A 15,480-nucleotide genomic window follows, 5' to 3' on the forward strand; every position below is an offset into this window, starting at 1 on the left:
AGGAAATACCACTGGATTCCACCAGCAATTTGACCTGGAATTTGTGGCCAAATTGCCCAGTGGATTCCAGTGGTATTTCCACTGAAATACCTAGCCAGTGGTCACTGAAATTCAAATTGGAATCACTTATATGAAGATAACAATAATAATGGACATTCAATAGATTCTGAATTTACAGTTATGACGGTATATATAATCATTCATGCTGTGTTTAAAGTTAGAAATAATGCAAGTAACGTCACAAATATCTTTTAAACATGAAAAAATGACAGTTGAATAACATATATATTTGCAAAAGTTTTTACTGCTACATATTTAGCATTGTTAAATATGAAATATGGATGCATGGTTCACATATGGTCTGTGTGGTTTCAAGAATATGATACAGCTGACATTATTAGGTTAGAGTTGTAGAATACAGGTTTCCCAAAACTCTTGAAATTTATCTGTATTGTATATGCAAATACATGCTGGTTTCCTCGTTGTAGAACTTGCACACTTTTTACCCGGTCTACTTATTGCGAGTCTATCCATTCTCCATGTAACAATTGATGGTGTTTGAAGTTCGAAATGTTCGTCTTCTATTTCGTCTAAATCACTGAGTTTGTTCAAAGCTTTTTAAACAAATTTGGAATTAGGATCGGAAATAATAATTCCTTCACCATTAAGTTTTTGTTTTGTCAGTAACAAACACTTTATTTCCAATTGCAAGCTCCACACTGTACGTTCCAATTATTACTGTTGTCATTTTTCTTGGTAGAACTTCTTTTGCCTAAACTTTTATCTAAAAGATATTCTCTTTTGTTTTGCAAAATTATTCCTAGTATTTGCCATACCTCTTTGTATGTCTGCTTAATTGAGGTGTCACTGATAATACATTTTTAAAAAACCGTTGTTATTTTCCAAGAATATTTGGTGCAAGGGGAGATCTTTTTTTAAAATATTGCCAGTACGTGTCTGCCGCATCTTGCATGAGATTGCTGAAAAACTGTTGTGGTGCTTTAGGTATTCCTCTTTTATCCTTTTTCAATAGCAAATCTTTCGCTGTATATCTTGGGACATTTTACACATCACTGTCATCCTGCAGGCTGGTGTTATCTTCTTAGCTTGTACACATATGCTTTAATTATCATTTGAAGATCTTGCACTAAAGCTTACATCTTCAGGTTCTGGCTGCTAATAATACTGCCTGTTTGTGTCGATGTCAGCAAAGCATGACGACTCTGTATCTGGCACACTTCAAAACGATCCATCAAGCAATCGAATGCATCTCTGATGTCCGCGTCAGTAAATTTTAGGAGTAATCCCATTTTCTGAATAAGAAAAAAGTTAATAATTTTTCATTTATCTTATAAAATACTGTAGAAATTAGTATATAGGCCTACCTGTATTTTCAAGCCCCTGTACATCAACCTTATTTTTTTTGGGGGGGGGGCTTTGATATCACACAAGTGGGACAGTAATTTTTATTGAAATTATATATTATCTATCTGCAAATTTCATACAAGTTAAGAACTATCTCAAGAGGTGCATTCATACTGTAAACTTCAAATTCGGCAGGGTGGGATTGGGTGCACACGCACACACGTTTGGTAATTTGGACGCAGTAACCATTAGCACTCAGTAATATATTCAATTCTGTTTTCTAACGTATAATTTTCAGTATCGATATCATTGCTAAACCCGCACGGTAAATATGACCACGGAATTAGATTAGATTATATAAGTCCGTAATATGACGAATCAGATGAGTTGTTGCCAATGTAAACCGTTGTAACATCATGATCACAGACTGGTTTCACATAATTACACATAGTTTTAACATTTCATACAAGTATTTCATAAAATCCCAATCAGATTCTTACCTTCGGCTTCGATAACCTTCCTGCCGTCTTTCGAAAATTTCTCCATCTCCACTTTCTTCTGAAGCGTATTTGGCGCGGGATTAATTTCGTCCAATCAGAATAATTCCTCTATTCGCTCCGATCCTACCGGAAGTCAATTTATAAAAATATGGCATGGAATGACTTCGGTGCGAAAAAAGACCATGTAACTTTGTCTGTCGATAAACAGGCACACCAATCGATGAAAGGAAGATTAAAACACATATAAAAAGATACGGGCTTCATCTCAATGACGGCGATGCAAACAATGGATAGGAATTGGAGTTTGAACATTCGCCCGACAGCATGTCAACAACTCCAGTTTCCCCTGGATTTTCGCACACTAGGTAAGACTAAGGCCATCATACGTTGATTAAATTAACTTAAGGAGCAATGCCATGTTGTTTCCGTAGTTATTTCAATTAAAAGTTTTTGTAAAAAGTCCAGAGGTGTAGGCGTGTCGCTGTTTTGTGCCACTAAGTCACCGAATATTTCACAGGCGTTCGAAATTCTGACAGTAAATTGACAGACCTAACGTTAAATCTTATAAAGGAATATGGACGATTAAGTCAATTACTATCGATAGTAATACTGTTATCTTGAAATGATAAATATCTCAATTTACTGTCAGAATTTTAAATGCTTGTGATTATTTTCACCGCATGGCGACGGTAAAATCCTGGGTATAATCGAAGTCAAGTATCTCTTCGTTTTTGAGGATTATGTTGTATAATATTGTACCAATTGTGAACTAATACTTGTACTTTACATAACGAAAATATTAAAAAAAAATCCCTGTTCATGATCTATGATCTAAATAAAATGTTTAGATTATTATTTTTACTGCAACTGGCAGTTGGAATTATTCTGAGCAATGTTGACTGAAAATGTTTATGTCCAATGTTAATTACCAGTAAATATACTGTCAACTTACCAGCCATGCCAGTATTTACTGGTAAACATTGGACAACAATTTCTTTAGTAAATATTAATTGCGGCCCTGAGATAATTAGCTATCTTGTCAATTACCTCATATAGAACTCCCTGATCTCAAAGATCTCATCTCGCTTTCAGTTTATAAAAGTGTGAAGGTTCATGATCTTTCCTGTTCAGGTGTCCCGCTTTGTCGGTGACTAACTGATGTCATTAAACAAACTTCAAAATACACTAGTCTCAAATTTAGAAATGGCTTGACATCCTTGAACTACCCGACTATTTACTAAGGATGTTAAACATTGTAAACCAAGCTGGAAACAATTCTGAATTTGGTCTTCAATAAACAATAGTTCCATCCGCAATAAGCCCATGCCTGCAGGTAATAACACCCTCCCCCCAATATCATTATGAATTTCATTATTTTTTAATTCATTTCCCTATATATACATGTAGCGTGTAATATATATATGTCTGCAATTAGACCACCCAATATTTTACACTTGCTCCCTGGGCTTATTGAAGGATAAATATGGTAGATGATAATTAATTGGTAATTGGCGTGTTCAGTATATCATACAAATTATATATTTCAGATCAGATTCAGAGACAAGCTCTGATGATAAATTAAACCAAGATCTAGAGGATATGGCCAATTGGCATGAAGACCAGGGTTCAATATACTCAGAATCTGATCAGGAGATGACAGATCCTGAACAGGATGATTCAGAGGCCAACAGTGATTCCGAAGATGAGAACCAAAAGGAAATGAATTGTGACTGGTGTAGTTCTTATGACTTCACTGTATTCAACTCAGAATTAGCAGTCAACAAAATTCCTAATTCTGATACTATGACTAAACTTGAATGGCTGTGCTATCAGTTTCATAGGTTTGTGTCCCATCCATCAATGAGCAAAGCAGCGTTTACACAAAATCTTCAGGTGCAGAAAATAATACACAATGACAAAGACAATATACAAAACAATAATGAAAATAATGAACTGCCAGGATGACTTTTTACCAGCTGTGCCAATATCTCTGAATGTCCTTGCAAGTCTGGGACATATTGAGTCAGAATTTGAAAAATGCCATTACCATGCCCGTGTTAAAGGAGCATGCTGAAAAATCACTCTGCATTCATGTTTTTGAACTAGTTGACTGGAGACACTGTATTAGTTCATTGCAGTAGACTAGGAAAGAAGTTCATCTTAGTCCAAATAACACCAAATCTCACATTCATAAGTGTTAAACACTTGAACATAACTGACTTAACATAGTCATATTTTGTATAAACTCATGTACGTTAATAGCTAGCCTACAATTGTCTTTGTAAAGGGTAATATATCTATTAAAAAATTGTTAAACTGATGTATTGTTCCATTTTTTCTAGTTAATACCACTTCATGCAAAATGTATTTCAGATCTCATCACCTCTGCATGGATTGTCAGAGGAGTTATAGTTCCATTGGAATTAATATTCCAGTAGAAATATAATTCCAGTGATTTTTTTCCAGTGGAATTCTACTTGTATTTTTTTGCTTCACTGGAATTCCACAGGATTTTTGTTTTCTTCTCTGGAATTCCAGTGGTATTCCACTGAAATATTTCATTCCAGTGGAATCTCACTGAAATTCCAGTGTTATTTTCAATGGGTATATATATATATATATATATAAGGAGGTGAGAAGCATGTGATTTGTAGTCTGTGACCTTAACAACTGACTGAGCCACCGCTGCTCCCAGTAATTACAGTGCTTCCCAAAGTCAATAAAATCAATACAGATGGAACTCCATAATATAATTTATGTATACTTCCTGCAAAATTGGCAATTATATTTATATATTATATATATTTACATTATTATATACATTCATGCAAAATGGACATGGAGTTGAAATAACCACAAGAAAAAAAATGGTTTCTGAGGATACTGAGTTTTCTCATCATTCATAATTTCATGAATAATAGTGAATTTTGTGTATTTGAAATATTCATCAAAGTTCATGATTTCTGCTCAGTCAATCTTTAAGAAATTTTGATGAATTTTAATGAATTTGCATTATTCATTTAAATTCATCAAAGTTCATGATTTCTCAAGGATATGCCTTTCATGAATTCTGATGAATTTTAATGAATTTTTGCTGTGCATAAAAGTCCATGAATAATTCATAATCACAAACTTCATGCAGATTCATGCATTTTTATGAATTTATTAATTATTCATAAAAGTTCATGAAGAATGCATGAAAGCAGGTTGATGAATATTCATGAATAAGTATTCATGAATTTCAAACTGTCTGTATTCATGAATGTTCATGAATTGTTCATGACCATTCATGATTTCATGAATACCCTCTCGCAGGGGTAACTACAAAAGGCAGTGTTCAGTGTTCTCATTAAAAGCCGATTTCCTCCAAAAGTAGCCTGCTGTTCATCAACTCTCAACTGGTTATTTGTTCAAAATAGATGTAGGCAACATCTTAGCATGAGAACATTCAACTGGCTATTCTTTTAAAGTCAACTGCCTATTTCAGAACTTTTTCAGAAAACTGGTGTCTCCTTAATATGCTTTAAATATTGGCTATACTCGAGAGTGTGTAAAAAGAGCTGATAATCCAGAAATATGAAATTCTTTTTCTGTAGGCCAAGGTAGAGATGGACCGCTTAATTGCCTCTGTTGGCCAGAAAGTTCCCCTCAATGACGGAATCAAGGTTGACTCGCGGTAAGGCATCTTATATCATTGGTCCATATTTATAAAACTATAGGAAGAATTTGTGTGCACACTATTACATGGTTTTCTCTCCATGACATCTTGTGTACATGTTTTATTGCATTGATAAAACAATATTAAACGATTACGTTGAAATTGTGGAGACCTTGAAACATGTGAAATGAAAAACATTAAAATGTAATTTATTGTATAACATTAAAACATTATTGATACAATTGTTTGCTGATAAGTTTGATCTTGAGTAATTTATATTATATGCTGTACTAATATATTTATTGTTCCATGGACGAGTTGGAGTTTCATGTTTACTCACGAAAAAGTCTTTTCTGTTTGCAGGACCAAGACTTCAATTTTACAAAGAAAAGATTTTAACCAATTACTGCAAAATGTTGGGGGAAATATTCAGAGCCTGAAACAAGAACTGACCGATTTCAACACCTTCACTATGGCTGTCTCTGACCCAGACATCCTTCCCCAGTATTACCGTAACCCATACGACATTCCACGTTCACATTTACTTGACCAAATCTCCCGTATGAAAATGAATTTCTTACAGAAATCATACAGCAATACAAAGCTAGTAGATCATGGTAAGGATGACACTGTTGGCTTTGGTCACTCAACCAAATCTCTGTTGTGTAATTATTTAAATCTTTAGTGGAAAGTTTATATTCTATGTTAGATGAATTTTGATGAAATATTTAAAATAACATGCTGTAAATTTTATGTTTTGCAAAACTATTTTGGCATAAATGTGTATTTTACAATCAGTTCTCATTCAGAAAATTTAACATAATAGAGAAATAAAGGAACCTCCACACCACAAGGACCTGTTGTGTGATTTACTGTCTACATGTTTCGGCCTGCTATGCGGCAATCATCAGGACAATAGCAGGCCGAAACATGTAGACAGTTAATAACACAAAATGTCCTTATGGTGTGGAGATTCCTTTATTTCTTTTTAGCTCACCTGGTCAGAAGGACAAAGGTGAGCTTATGCCGTACCATGGAGTCTGTCTGTCAACAATTTTTTCAAACGACTTCTTCTTCTTAACCATTGATCGGAATTTGACTAAATTTGACTGGAAGCATCCCTAGAAAGTGGGGATTCAAACCTGTACAAATGGTTGGGCTGACCCCCCAGGGGGCTGAGGGGTGGGGCTAAAAGGGGGCAATTTGGCTATATTGCTTTAAGCGACTACCATGTACTTCTTTTCTGGAACTAAGAGATTGATATAAACCATATTTGACTGGAAGCATTACTTGGAAATGGTTGAGATCCCCACCTTTAACCATATATACAATTGCTGAGTATAAAGAGAAGAATGCACATATGCTTTCAGGATGGCCCCAGGGTCTGGCTCCACCCTTGGTGACTTTAACCCCTGGGTCATAACTTTAAAACAGTTGAGATCCCAACCCCAAAACTATATATACAATTGTTGGGCATAAAGAGACAAATGCTGAAATGATATTAGAATTGACCCCGGGATCTGCCTCACCCTTGCAAACTTAACCCCTAGGTCATAACTTTGGAATGGTTGAGATCCCCACCCCAAAACTATATATACAATTGTTAGGGATAAAGAGACAAATGCTGTCATGATATTAGAATTGACCCCGGGATCTGCCCCGACCTTGCAAACTTAACCCTTGGGTCATAACTTTGAAACAGTTGAGATCCCCACCCCAAAACTATGTATACAAATGCTTGGCATAAAGAGATGAATGTTGCCATAATATTAGAATTGACCCTGGAGCTTGGAAACAGTTGAGATGCCCACCCCATAACCATACATAAACTTGCTTGGCATGAACAATCTAATACAGATATGCTAAAAGGTTTGGCCTTAGGGTCTGGCCCATTCCCTTGGATCTTATAAGGAGAATATTTTGCCATTATTGCTTAGATATCCAGGTGAGTGATACAGGCCCTCTTGTAGTAAGGAGCTCTATAAAATCCACTCACGGATCCACACTAGGACACTAGTAGGAGTGTTGGATCCCCTATTATTTATAATGTATAACATATAACAACATACAGGTTGATTGAAATCAGACATTTTGGATTGTTTCATCACTGTCTTTGTGTTCTTGTATTTTTAGATCAGATGCATAATGTTCCTATACAACAAATGGGTAACTACCAAGATTACCTTAAAAAGCAACCACCTTTACTCCGGGAGCTGGAAAACCAGCCATCACGGGTGCACATGTTTGGAAATCCATTTAAAGTCAAGGTACAGTGTTCTTCTTTCCGACATATTTAAAGACTATCATTATATTATTATTGTAAAAGTGCATGTTATATAGGGAAAATGGACATTTCGATGTTTTGGGGAAATTCATCTTTTCAGTGTGATAATGGGATAATTAAAAATTTGACTCTGATTTCCTGGCCCCAGATGAGATTGAAAAACCTTTATTTGGCCTTTAACGACAGTGGTGACCTTAATCTTACTCCAGTAAGTTTTGAATAGTGACCTGATGGAACACTGATGTTGACAGGACGGTCAAAGGGAGACAATCCCATTGTGTCCTCTTCTCCGTCCTTGTACTACAGACCTAGGCCTATGGACTTTGTAACAGTTTTCAATATTTGAATTATTTTCCTATGCCATTTTTATTTTTTCACAAATGAATTCTTGATTTATTTTTTGTTAATGATGGTAGCCTAAAGTTATCTTTAAACTGTTAGTTTTTCTTGACATTCGTAGAATTTCAATATGGTGGATGAGGCAGATGAAGCTAATTTTGGTCAGCAGCCGGTGAAAAAGCGACATCATGAAAGTCCATCAGTTTCCCCAGGACCAAAGCGACGGAAAGCAGGTACTTGATCGAATATCTTTCACACCTGTGTGGGTTTGTTGGTATTTTGCAGTGAAACTGTCAGATCTTTAATAACATTCATCATCTTCTGATTATCATATTTTTCAGTTGTTTTCCAAAAGTGATTTTCATTTGAACCCATGAACTCCATATGCTGATATTATTCTTTAAATCATTTGTTTTTCTACCAGTTATTGGCTTGCCTATAGTTCTCAGCAATGAAATAAGGCTGACATGTAGACTTCCAGGTGTTGTTCTTACAATTCTTTATGCTGATAAATTCTGATAAGATATTTATCAACTATGAAAACAACTTGAATTTAAGTTCCATTACCAATGGATATAATTAACGATTCATGTATTTTCAGGGCCCTTACCCAGAGACCTTAAGTATCGACGACCAAGTTCCCCGTCCCCAGGGACAACACCCCCCGCCTCCCCTGCACCCGCATCCTCCGATACAGAAGACAGTTCCATGTCAGACACGGAGAGCATGGAGAGTAAGTATCTAACACCATATTCTACAAATTCAAAATCCACCTAACCTAGGCTTAATGTAAAAATATATATAGTCCCAGCACTGTCCAACGAAGAGAAGTTCAAAATCCACCCAACCTAGGCTTAATGTAAAAATATATATAGTCCCAGCACTGTCCAACGAAGAGAAGTTCAAAATCCACACAAACCTAGGCTTAATGTAAAAATATATATAGTCCCAGCACTGTCCAAGGAAGAGAAGTTAAAAATCCACCTAACCTAGGCTTAATGTAAAAATATATATAGTCCCAGCAGTGTCCAAGGAAGAAAAGTTCAAAATCCACCCAACCTAGGCTTAATGTAAAAATATATATAGTCCCAGCACTGTCCAATGTATAGAAGTTCAAAATCCACCCAACCTAGGCTTAATGTAAAATATATATAGGCCCAGCACTGGCCAAGGAAGAGAAGTTCAAAATCCACCAAACCTAGGCTTAATGTAAAAATATACATAGTCCCAGCACTGTCCAATGTATAGAAGTTCAAAATCCACCCAACCTAGGCTAAATGTAAAAATATATATAGTCCCAGCCCTGTCCAATGTAGAGAAGTTCAAAATCCATCCAACCTAGGCTTAATGTAAAAATATATATAGTCCCAGCACTGTCCAATGTAGAGAAGTTCAAAATCCACCCAACCTAGGCTTAATGTAAAAATATATATAGTTCCAGCACTGTCCAAGGAAGAGAAGCTCAAAATTGTTTGAGCTGCTTGCTCATACACTTCTGTATCATTTGAAGAAGTTGCCTTTTGACTTTAAACAGTAAAGTTAAATGAATTGCAATAAAGAACATAACGGAAAATGTGGAAGGAATGTAGAAATTTAAGAGGGATCAAGTAGAGAATCCAGGGCTAGACATTAGTTATTAGAAGTATTCGCCCAACAAGGCAAGTTGAAGTCAAATTTCCTTCCCAAATCAACTCTTAACTTGCCCGAAAACAAATGGAAAAAAGAAAAAGTTAAAAAATTGAAGACTCTGACATTCATGGGAATAAAAGACCATCAGTTGGTTTGTTGGCATCAAAGATTATTTAAATTGTCCATGAGAAAGAAGCCTCCTCCCCCCCCCCCCCAAAAAAACCCCCCCCCCCCCCCCCCCAAAAAAAACCCCCCAACCCAACCCCAACAAGTTGCCATATTTCTCAGAGACAGAGTGCTCGGGGAAATAGTCAAGGTATGGGATTCAAAACACAAGGTTTAACTTACACCTGTCCATGTTAAGGGAATTAACTATCTCACAATGCAACTGGCAATAGATGATTTTTCTCACACCTGTAATTAGCAAAAATAAACGTAATTTCATTTTGGTCACAGTGGGTGAAACATGGAGTTGCTGGTTGTCTGTTACAGGTGTGAAAATATTTTATGTTTGAAATCTTCTGAAAAAAACATTTTATATAAATCTACTAATATTGAAATCTTAATAATAAAATTACTGTCACAGATTTGGGTTTAATCGACACGATTTTCATGTATTTCATTATTTTCTTCTTTCAGCGGAATCTGTTGCAAGCGAAGATGAAAATTTGTCGGAGGAGGAATCTCCTCTAGTGATAGCTGAAAATATTGAACAAGAAAAAGTGACCAATCACGTGACTGAAAACAGTGTAAATCATTCAAATGTGAATTCTCAGAGTGTTCTAAAAAACAATGTCTCGGAGGTGGAGAGTGTGCGTGATCGTTCACATGGACATGAAATCAGCAGCAAGAAGGAGGCACTAATGTGGTCTCACAATACACGACTACGTCACACACTGTTTAAGGAAATCAAACGCCCGGGGCGCAGTAAGTAGCCTGTAAATTACATACATTGTTTTATACTGTAAACATTCTTGAAATATGAATCCCACAATATCTTTTTGATAGAGAATTTGACTGGACGTGGTTCTCATTTTAAACAGATTTTAATCATTTGTAGAATGGTTGTACATCACCACCAGTAAGTTTGACATTTTCATAACTAGTACAATATGTACCCTATCACCTAAACATTTTATTTAAAATGATTTTCAATATTGAACTTTTCAGATTACGACACTTTATTTAATCATCTGAACACTGTGCAAGGAACTCTGGACATGAAAAGTGCATTTGTGCGTGATGTGATACGGGAGGCGGGACGTTTTAAGAAAAAGGTGCTAATCCAGATGTTAGAACAGTATAGTAAATCCTTAATCCAGTCAGAAAGCCGTAAACGGACTCACATTTCTACCGGACAGTGGAATTCTGGTAGATAATGTTAAATGTAGACGGGGAACAAACTTATCCCACGATGGGTGCTCATCAAAACCATCCTACAACAAGTCACTACAACTCCAATCCCTAGCCAGCTGGATTTGACTACAGTATTCAGCATAATTCTTAATATGGCCGGTCGCCAAAATGTAAACGCTTATATGTTCAAAATAAGCATAGATCTTGAGACAGTCCTAATGAAATAAAGCTATTTTTTTTTTTTCAAGCCAACAAACTAGAAGTTTGTATTGAACTGCCAACATGGCTGAATATTTTAGCATCTCTATGGTTGAAGGTTGGCAGATAGAGTGCGATACTTTTAGGAGTCTGTCACCTTACCACCGATCATCCTGTAAAATTGTAGTGAATTTGTCCAGATGTCAGTTTTGTTTACCGTCTACATAGAAAATGGTGATGTCATCCCACCAGATGTGAACTCTAAGAGGAGGTTCCCCAAAGGAAGAAACAACTAGAATTGATCAAAGATATGTCGTCCCCTTAAGGTCGGCCTTTGCGTCTGTGATATTTCCTTCATGTTCATTTATTTCTGTGTCATCCATATGCATTTCACTGAACACTGCAATGTCATTCATTTCACTGTGGACTGTAGTGTCATCCATTTTGATGTTTACAGTTGCGTTGTTAACGTATGTGAGCGTTAAACCATGTTTGATGACTGTTCAAGCTGTGGACCTTTATGTTCTTTAACGTGTAGTTGATAAAATGAGATTGAATATACATACTAAGAGAATGTGTGTTTACTACATTAAGACTATACAGAGAAGATTGAATATACATACTAAGAGAATGTGTGTTTACTACATTAAGACTATACAGAGAAGATTATTAAAATGAAAAGCCTCGGACAGAGGAAATTCTCAAGACAGTAAACCTATTTATTTTAGTGGTAGGCATATTTGAGCTCTGTTTCACAATTACTCTAAAAACCTAAATTATGTTCACAATTAAGTGACTGAATTCCTGAATGTTACAGGTTTTTGTGCTTCGTCATAATTTGTTTAACTTGTTAATTGTAGTTAAAGATTGGAAATATGATTGACCTGGTATACTGCTCCAATTTCAGTGTGTAATTGATGTCATGAAAAATTCTTTCTTGTCTCATCCCGACCCGAAGTTTTACTTTACAGTTAAGGATCCCCGTACCACTGTTAAAAACAGTTACTTCACATTTGAAGCTGTTTTTTTCAGGCACGAATATAGTTTTGACAAATTGTTTCTAAATAGAAAATCACACCTTTAAGGACTTAATGGGGAAAAAAATACGAAAAAAAAGATATAATTTACAATAATGTTCTCAGTTAGGCCAGACCAGGATTCTAACTCGGGACCCCAGATCGGCATTGTGTCGCTCTGAAAAACAAAGCTACCTAGTCAGTGAAAGTGCCTTGGTCTAAAACAAAGTCAATGGGAAGTTACTCTTTATATGATAACTGCAGTTTGGCCTGTGATGGGATCAGGTTGCTATACACCGGCCATGTTTGTTTATGTGGACAAAATAATCTTTTGGTTTTAAAATTAATACCAGGGTATTTCTGGGTTAAAACCCCAGAACCTGCAAATGTTAATGAATGCCTTGAAAGTCTTTCCCAAGGCTTGCCAGAAAACAACATAAAATCACTAGGTCCATCCCTATTCTATAAACGAACAACGCTTGTCTAACTACATAGAATGGGATAAATAAAGGCAGCCCATATTGTTGCTTCAGAAATACAAAATGCCATATTTCTTTGTAATACAAGTTTTCCTTTTATCATTGATATGCCTCAAATTGAAAATAAACAAAAAATGGATTGAAAAATGATTTTTTTTTAAAATGCATTGGAACAAAGAATTACAAGAAAATCTTGATTGGAATTTTGTCATTGAAATACATCCCAATAATCCTTCATTAACTTCGGTACAGAGTACAGTCGTTTGGCATAGAGTATTCTCCCTTGTATAGTGTTTCTGGCATTGAGACAGTTACTTCCCTTTGCAAGGTATTCCTTTTCCATTTTGATGCTGTAAAGCAATCACATTTCCTATATACTGTAACAACTTCGGTTTAATATTTTACCGGTGAGATCAGGAGTGGAAAGGTTATGAATTTTAGGCATGCAAGTTGTTTTTCTATCATGTTTGTTGTATGTTTGTTTCCAAATACTCAAATTTCAAGCAACTGCAATACTTAACAATATGTGTTTCATATTTAATACATTTGATGGAAATGACTAAACCAAATATTTGTTCATAGTGCAAATGATAATAATGTAGTTCAAATTGATGGTGCTTTTCCTTTTATAGAAAAGTTAAGGATGTATGCTACCTTACATTATTTCAGTGTTATTCGTGTTCTTACTGCTTGCTTTAACAGTTTAATAAGCAAAATATAGATAAAAAGGGATACCCGCAGGGATCAATGCAGCAAGTACTTTGTCACATTTGAAACTGTCACTTATTGATTTCAAGGTCAAGATTTACAAATCCTATAAAATATGCAAAACTTTGTGTGCATATATTTGTACGGTAGCATATATCATCCAATGAAATTTTAAAAACAGGTAACTATTGAAATGTATGAAAATTTGTATATTCTCATATTTATGTATTTTGGAAAAATATTCTCGATAAAAAAGAAGGATTTCATGCTGACTGGTGAATTTTTTGACGTAAATTATTTGCATTGTATTTTTCTTAAACAGAAACTGTCTATCCTCTCTAGATCTCTCTATTGCTGCAGTTTCTTCATGCCTCTTACATTTAAGGATGTTTTACAATGGCCCACAGTAAGAAAGTTACAATTTGTCTTTGTATTTATACCAAATAATCAAATACTTACTGGTCAATTTTTTATGCCCCTGCAATCCTAAAAAATAACTTAACCCCCCCATAAAATAGGGGACATGAGTGGGTTGTGTAGGTAGGTATATAGCATATAGCAAATTCCTTCTTTGACAGATTTTCATCAAACTTAATAAAAATGTCAAAAGTATGCAAATACTTTGGATGAGCTCTGTTTTAGGATTTCCAAGGTCACCATTGCTATTTATAGAAAATCATCAACCAATTCAGTGTCATCAGTGAACCAACTTTATGTCCTGATGGATTTTGATCAAATTTTATATGAATGTCAAGTATTATAATACCTCTGACATCTGTTTTATCAACATGAAGTATGATATTACCTAGAATTGGATCATAATTCAGGGTGTCAAGATCAAAGTCTTTGTAACTATTTATTCAACATTATCAAACTAATTTTACATGGCGCTGGGGCATTCATGTCTTACAGACATTTTCTAGTCTTTTCACGATTTCATAAAAGTTTGAAATTTTTCACACAATCTAGTGCAGTATTAGGTAAAAGTATTTTTTTTTAAAAACTCATTTTATGTTTTGAAAGTAAAGTGATACGATTAATTGTAAACTTTGATGGGGAGTATTTGAAATTTTCATCCAGGTTTGAAAAAAGAAAAGAATCCACACTAATTTTCCACGCATTTGATATTATTTTTTTCAAAAGTCCTTATGCCTTCAATTAACCTGTATAAATGTGTTTGATAACAATGATATATTTCAATACAAATATTTTGGAAATTGGGAAGCAAGTGTCTGTTTGGGTGTGAACTGTTCAGACAGTACTGTACTGTTTTGTTGCTATTTACTAGTAAGGGAGGCTGATCTGACATCAAAATATCTAGAGCACCACGCTCTCTCCCAACACTGGGGTTCCACACACATGGCTCCCCACATTAAGGATAGTCATACTTTTTTTATTATAGTAACGTGTTGGTTCCCGTATTGGGTAGGAAACATTCCTCAGAGGTGTTTGAATTTATAAAAAGACGTCCTAGAAATTCTTTGGGTTACGATCACTTCCGTTCTCTGCACTACAGGAAAATGTCGCTCCGTTACCTTTAGTTACGCTGCTGCGCAAATCTTTTTCTTGTATCATCCTCAAGGCAGAGCGTTCGTTTTGTCACGACATCTCCCAGGGGTATAAAGAGAGTATGAGAGCGTAACCTTTAGAAGGTATAAGATGCTGATATGAAGGTTGTAAAAATAAGGACAAGACGCATGGACAGAGACCAAATACTACTAGGAATGATATAGCCACTAGTCCATTAGGTATTTGTCGATGCGTCTCGTTCCTGTGATAAATTAGTACATTGCTGACACTTACCATTCTCATCTTCATACTCATATCGCTCATATTCTTAACATTTGTATCGTTTACAAATCAACAATTTTTCATGTATTAAATTTGACTAAAAACCTGGTTTGTTATTTTGTGTTGGTGTAATTTGTTTCAGCGATGAACCTCCCCC

At 35.3% G+C, this 15,480-nt stretch overlaps 2 protein-coding genes and 1 long non-coding RNA gene across 3 annotated transcripts in view; 2 read left to right on the plus strand and 1 right to left on the minus strand.

The window, feature by feature from the left end:
• LOC110443003 (integrator complex subunit 6-A-like) overlaps positions 1–15,439 on the plus strand; it is a 31,516-nt gene extending 16,077 nt beyond the window's left edge. Inside the window, exons 13-19 of the mRNA XM_021486943.1 lie at positions 5,462–5,541; positions 5,887–6,140; positions 7,657–7,790; positions 8,268–8,379; positions 8,748–8,879; positions 10,415–10,702; positions 10,946–15,439. Coding sequence (XP_021342618.1) covers positions 5,462–5,541; positions 5,887–6,140; positions 7,657–7,790; positions 8,268–8,379; positions 8,748–8,879; positions 10,415–10,702; positions 10,946–11,154 — 1,209 coding nt within the window. The 3' untranslated portion in view covers positions 11,155–15,439. The remainder of the gene's footprint in view (positions 1–5,461; positions 5,542–5,886; positions 6,141–7,656; positions 7,791–8,267; positions 8,380–8,747; positions 8,880–10,414; positions 10,703–10,945) is intronic.
• On the minus strand, positions 285–1,972 carry LOC110443092. The gene is made up of 2 exons (XR_002462076.1): positions 1,866–1,972; positions 285–1,313 (listed from the first exon to the last, which is right to left on the minus strand). It is a non-coding gene; the product is annotated as an uncharacterized LOC110443092 (long non-coding RNA).
• LOC110443087 lies at positions 1,999–4,185 on the plus strand. Its single transcript, XM_021487075.1, has 2 exons — positions 1,999–2,230; positions 3,413–4,185. The coding sequence occupies exons 1-2, from the start codon at positions 2,190–2,192 to the stop codon at positions 3,828–3,830; spliced, it is 459 nt and encodes a 152-aa protein (XP_021342750.1). The 5' UTR covers positions 1,999–2,189; the 3' UTR covers positions 3,831–4,185.
• Positions 15,440–15,480: the final 41 nt, after the last annotated feature.

This window comes from Mizuhopecten yessoensis, unplaced genomic scaffold (genome assembly GCF_002113885.1).
Source record: "Mizuhopecten yessoensis strain PY_sf001 unplaced genomic scaffold, ASM211388v2 scaffold1945, whole genome shotgun sequence".
NCBI classification, from domain to species: Eukaryota; Metazoa; Mollusca; class Bivalvia; order Pectinida; family Pectinidae; genus Mizuhopecten; species Mizuhopecten yessoensis.

Coding starts and splice junctions, on each gene's coding strand:
- LOC110443087 (XM_021487075.1), top strand. CDS start 2,190: ATGTCAACAACTCCAGTTTCCCCTGGATTTTCGCACACTAG. Junction 2,231..3,412: donor CCTGGATTTTCGCACACTAG/GTAAGACTAAGG, acceptor TATATATTTCAG/ATCAGATTCAGAGACAAGCT.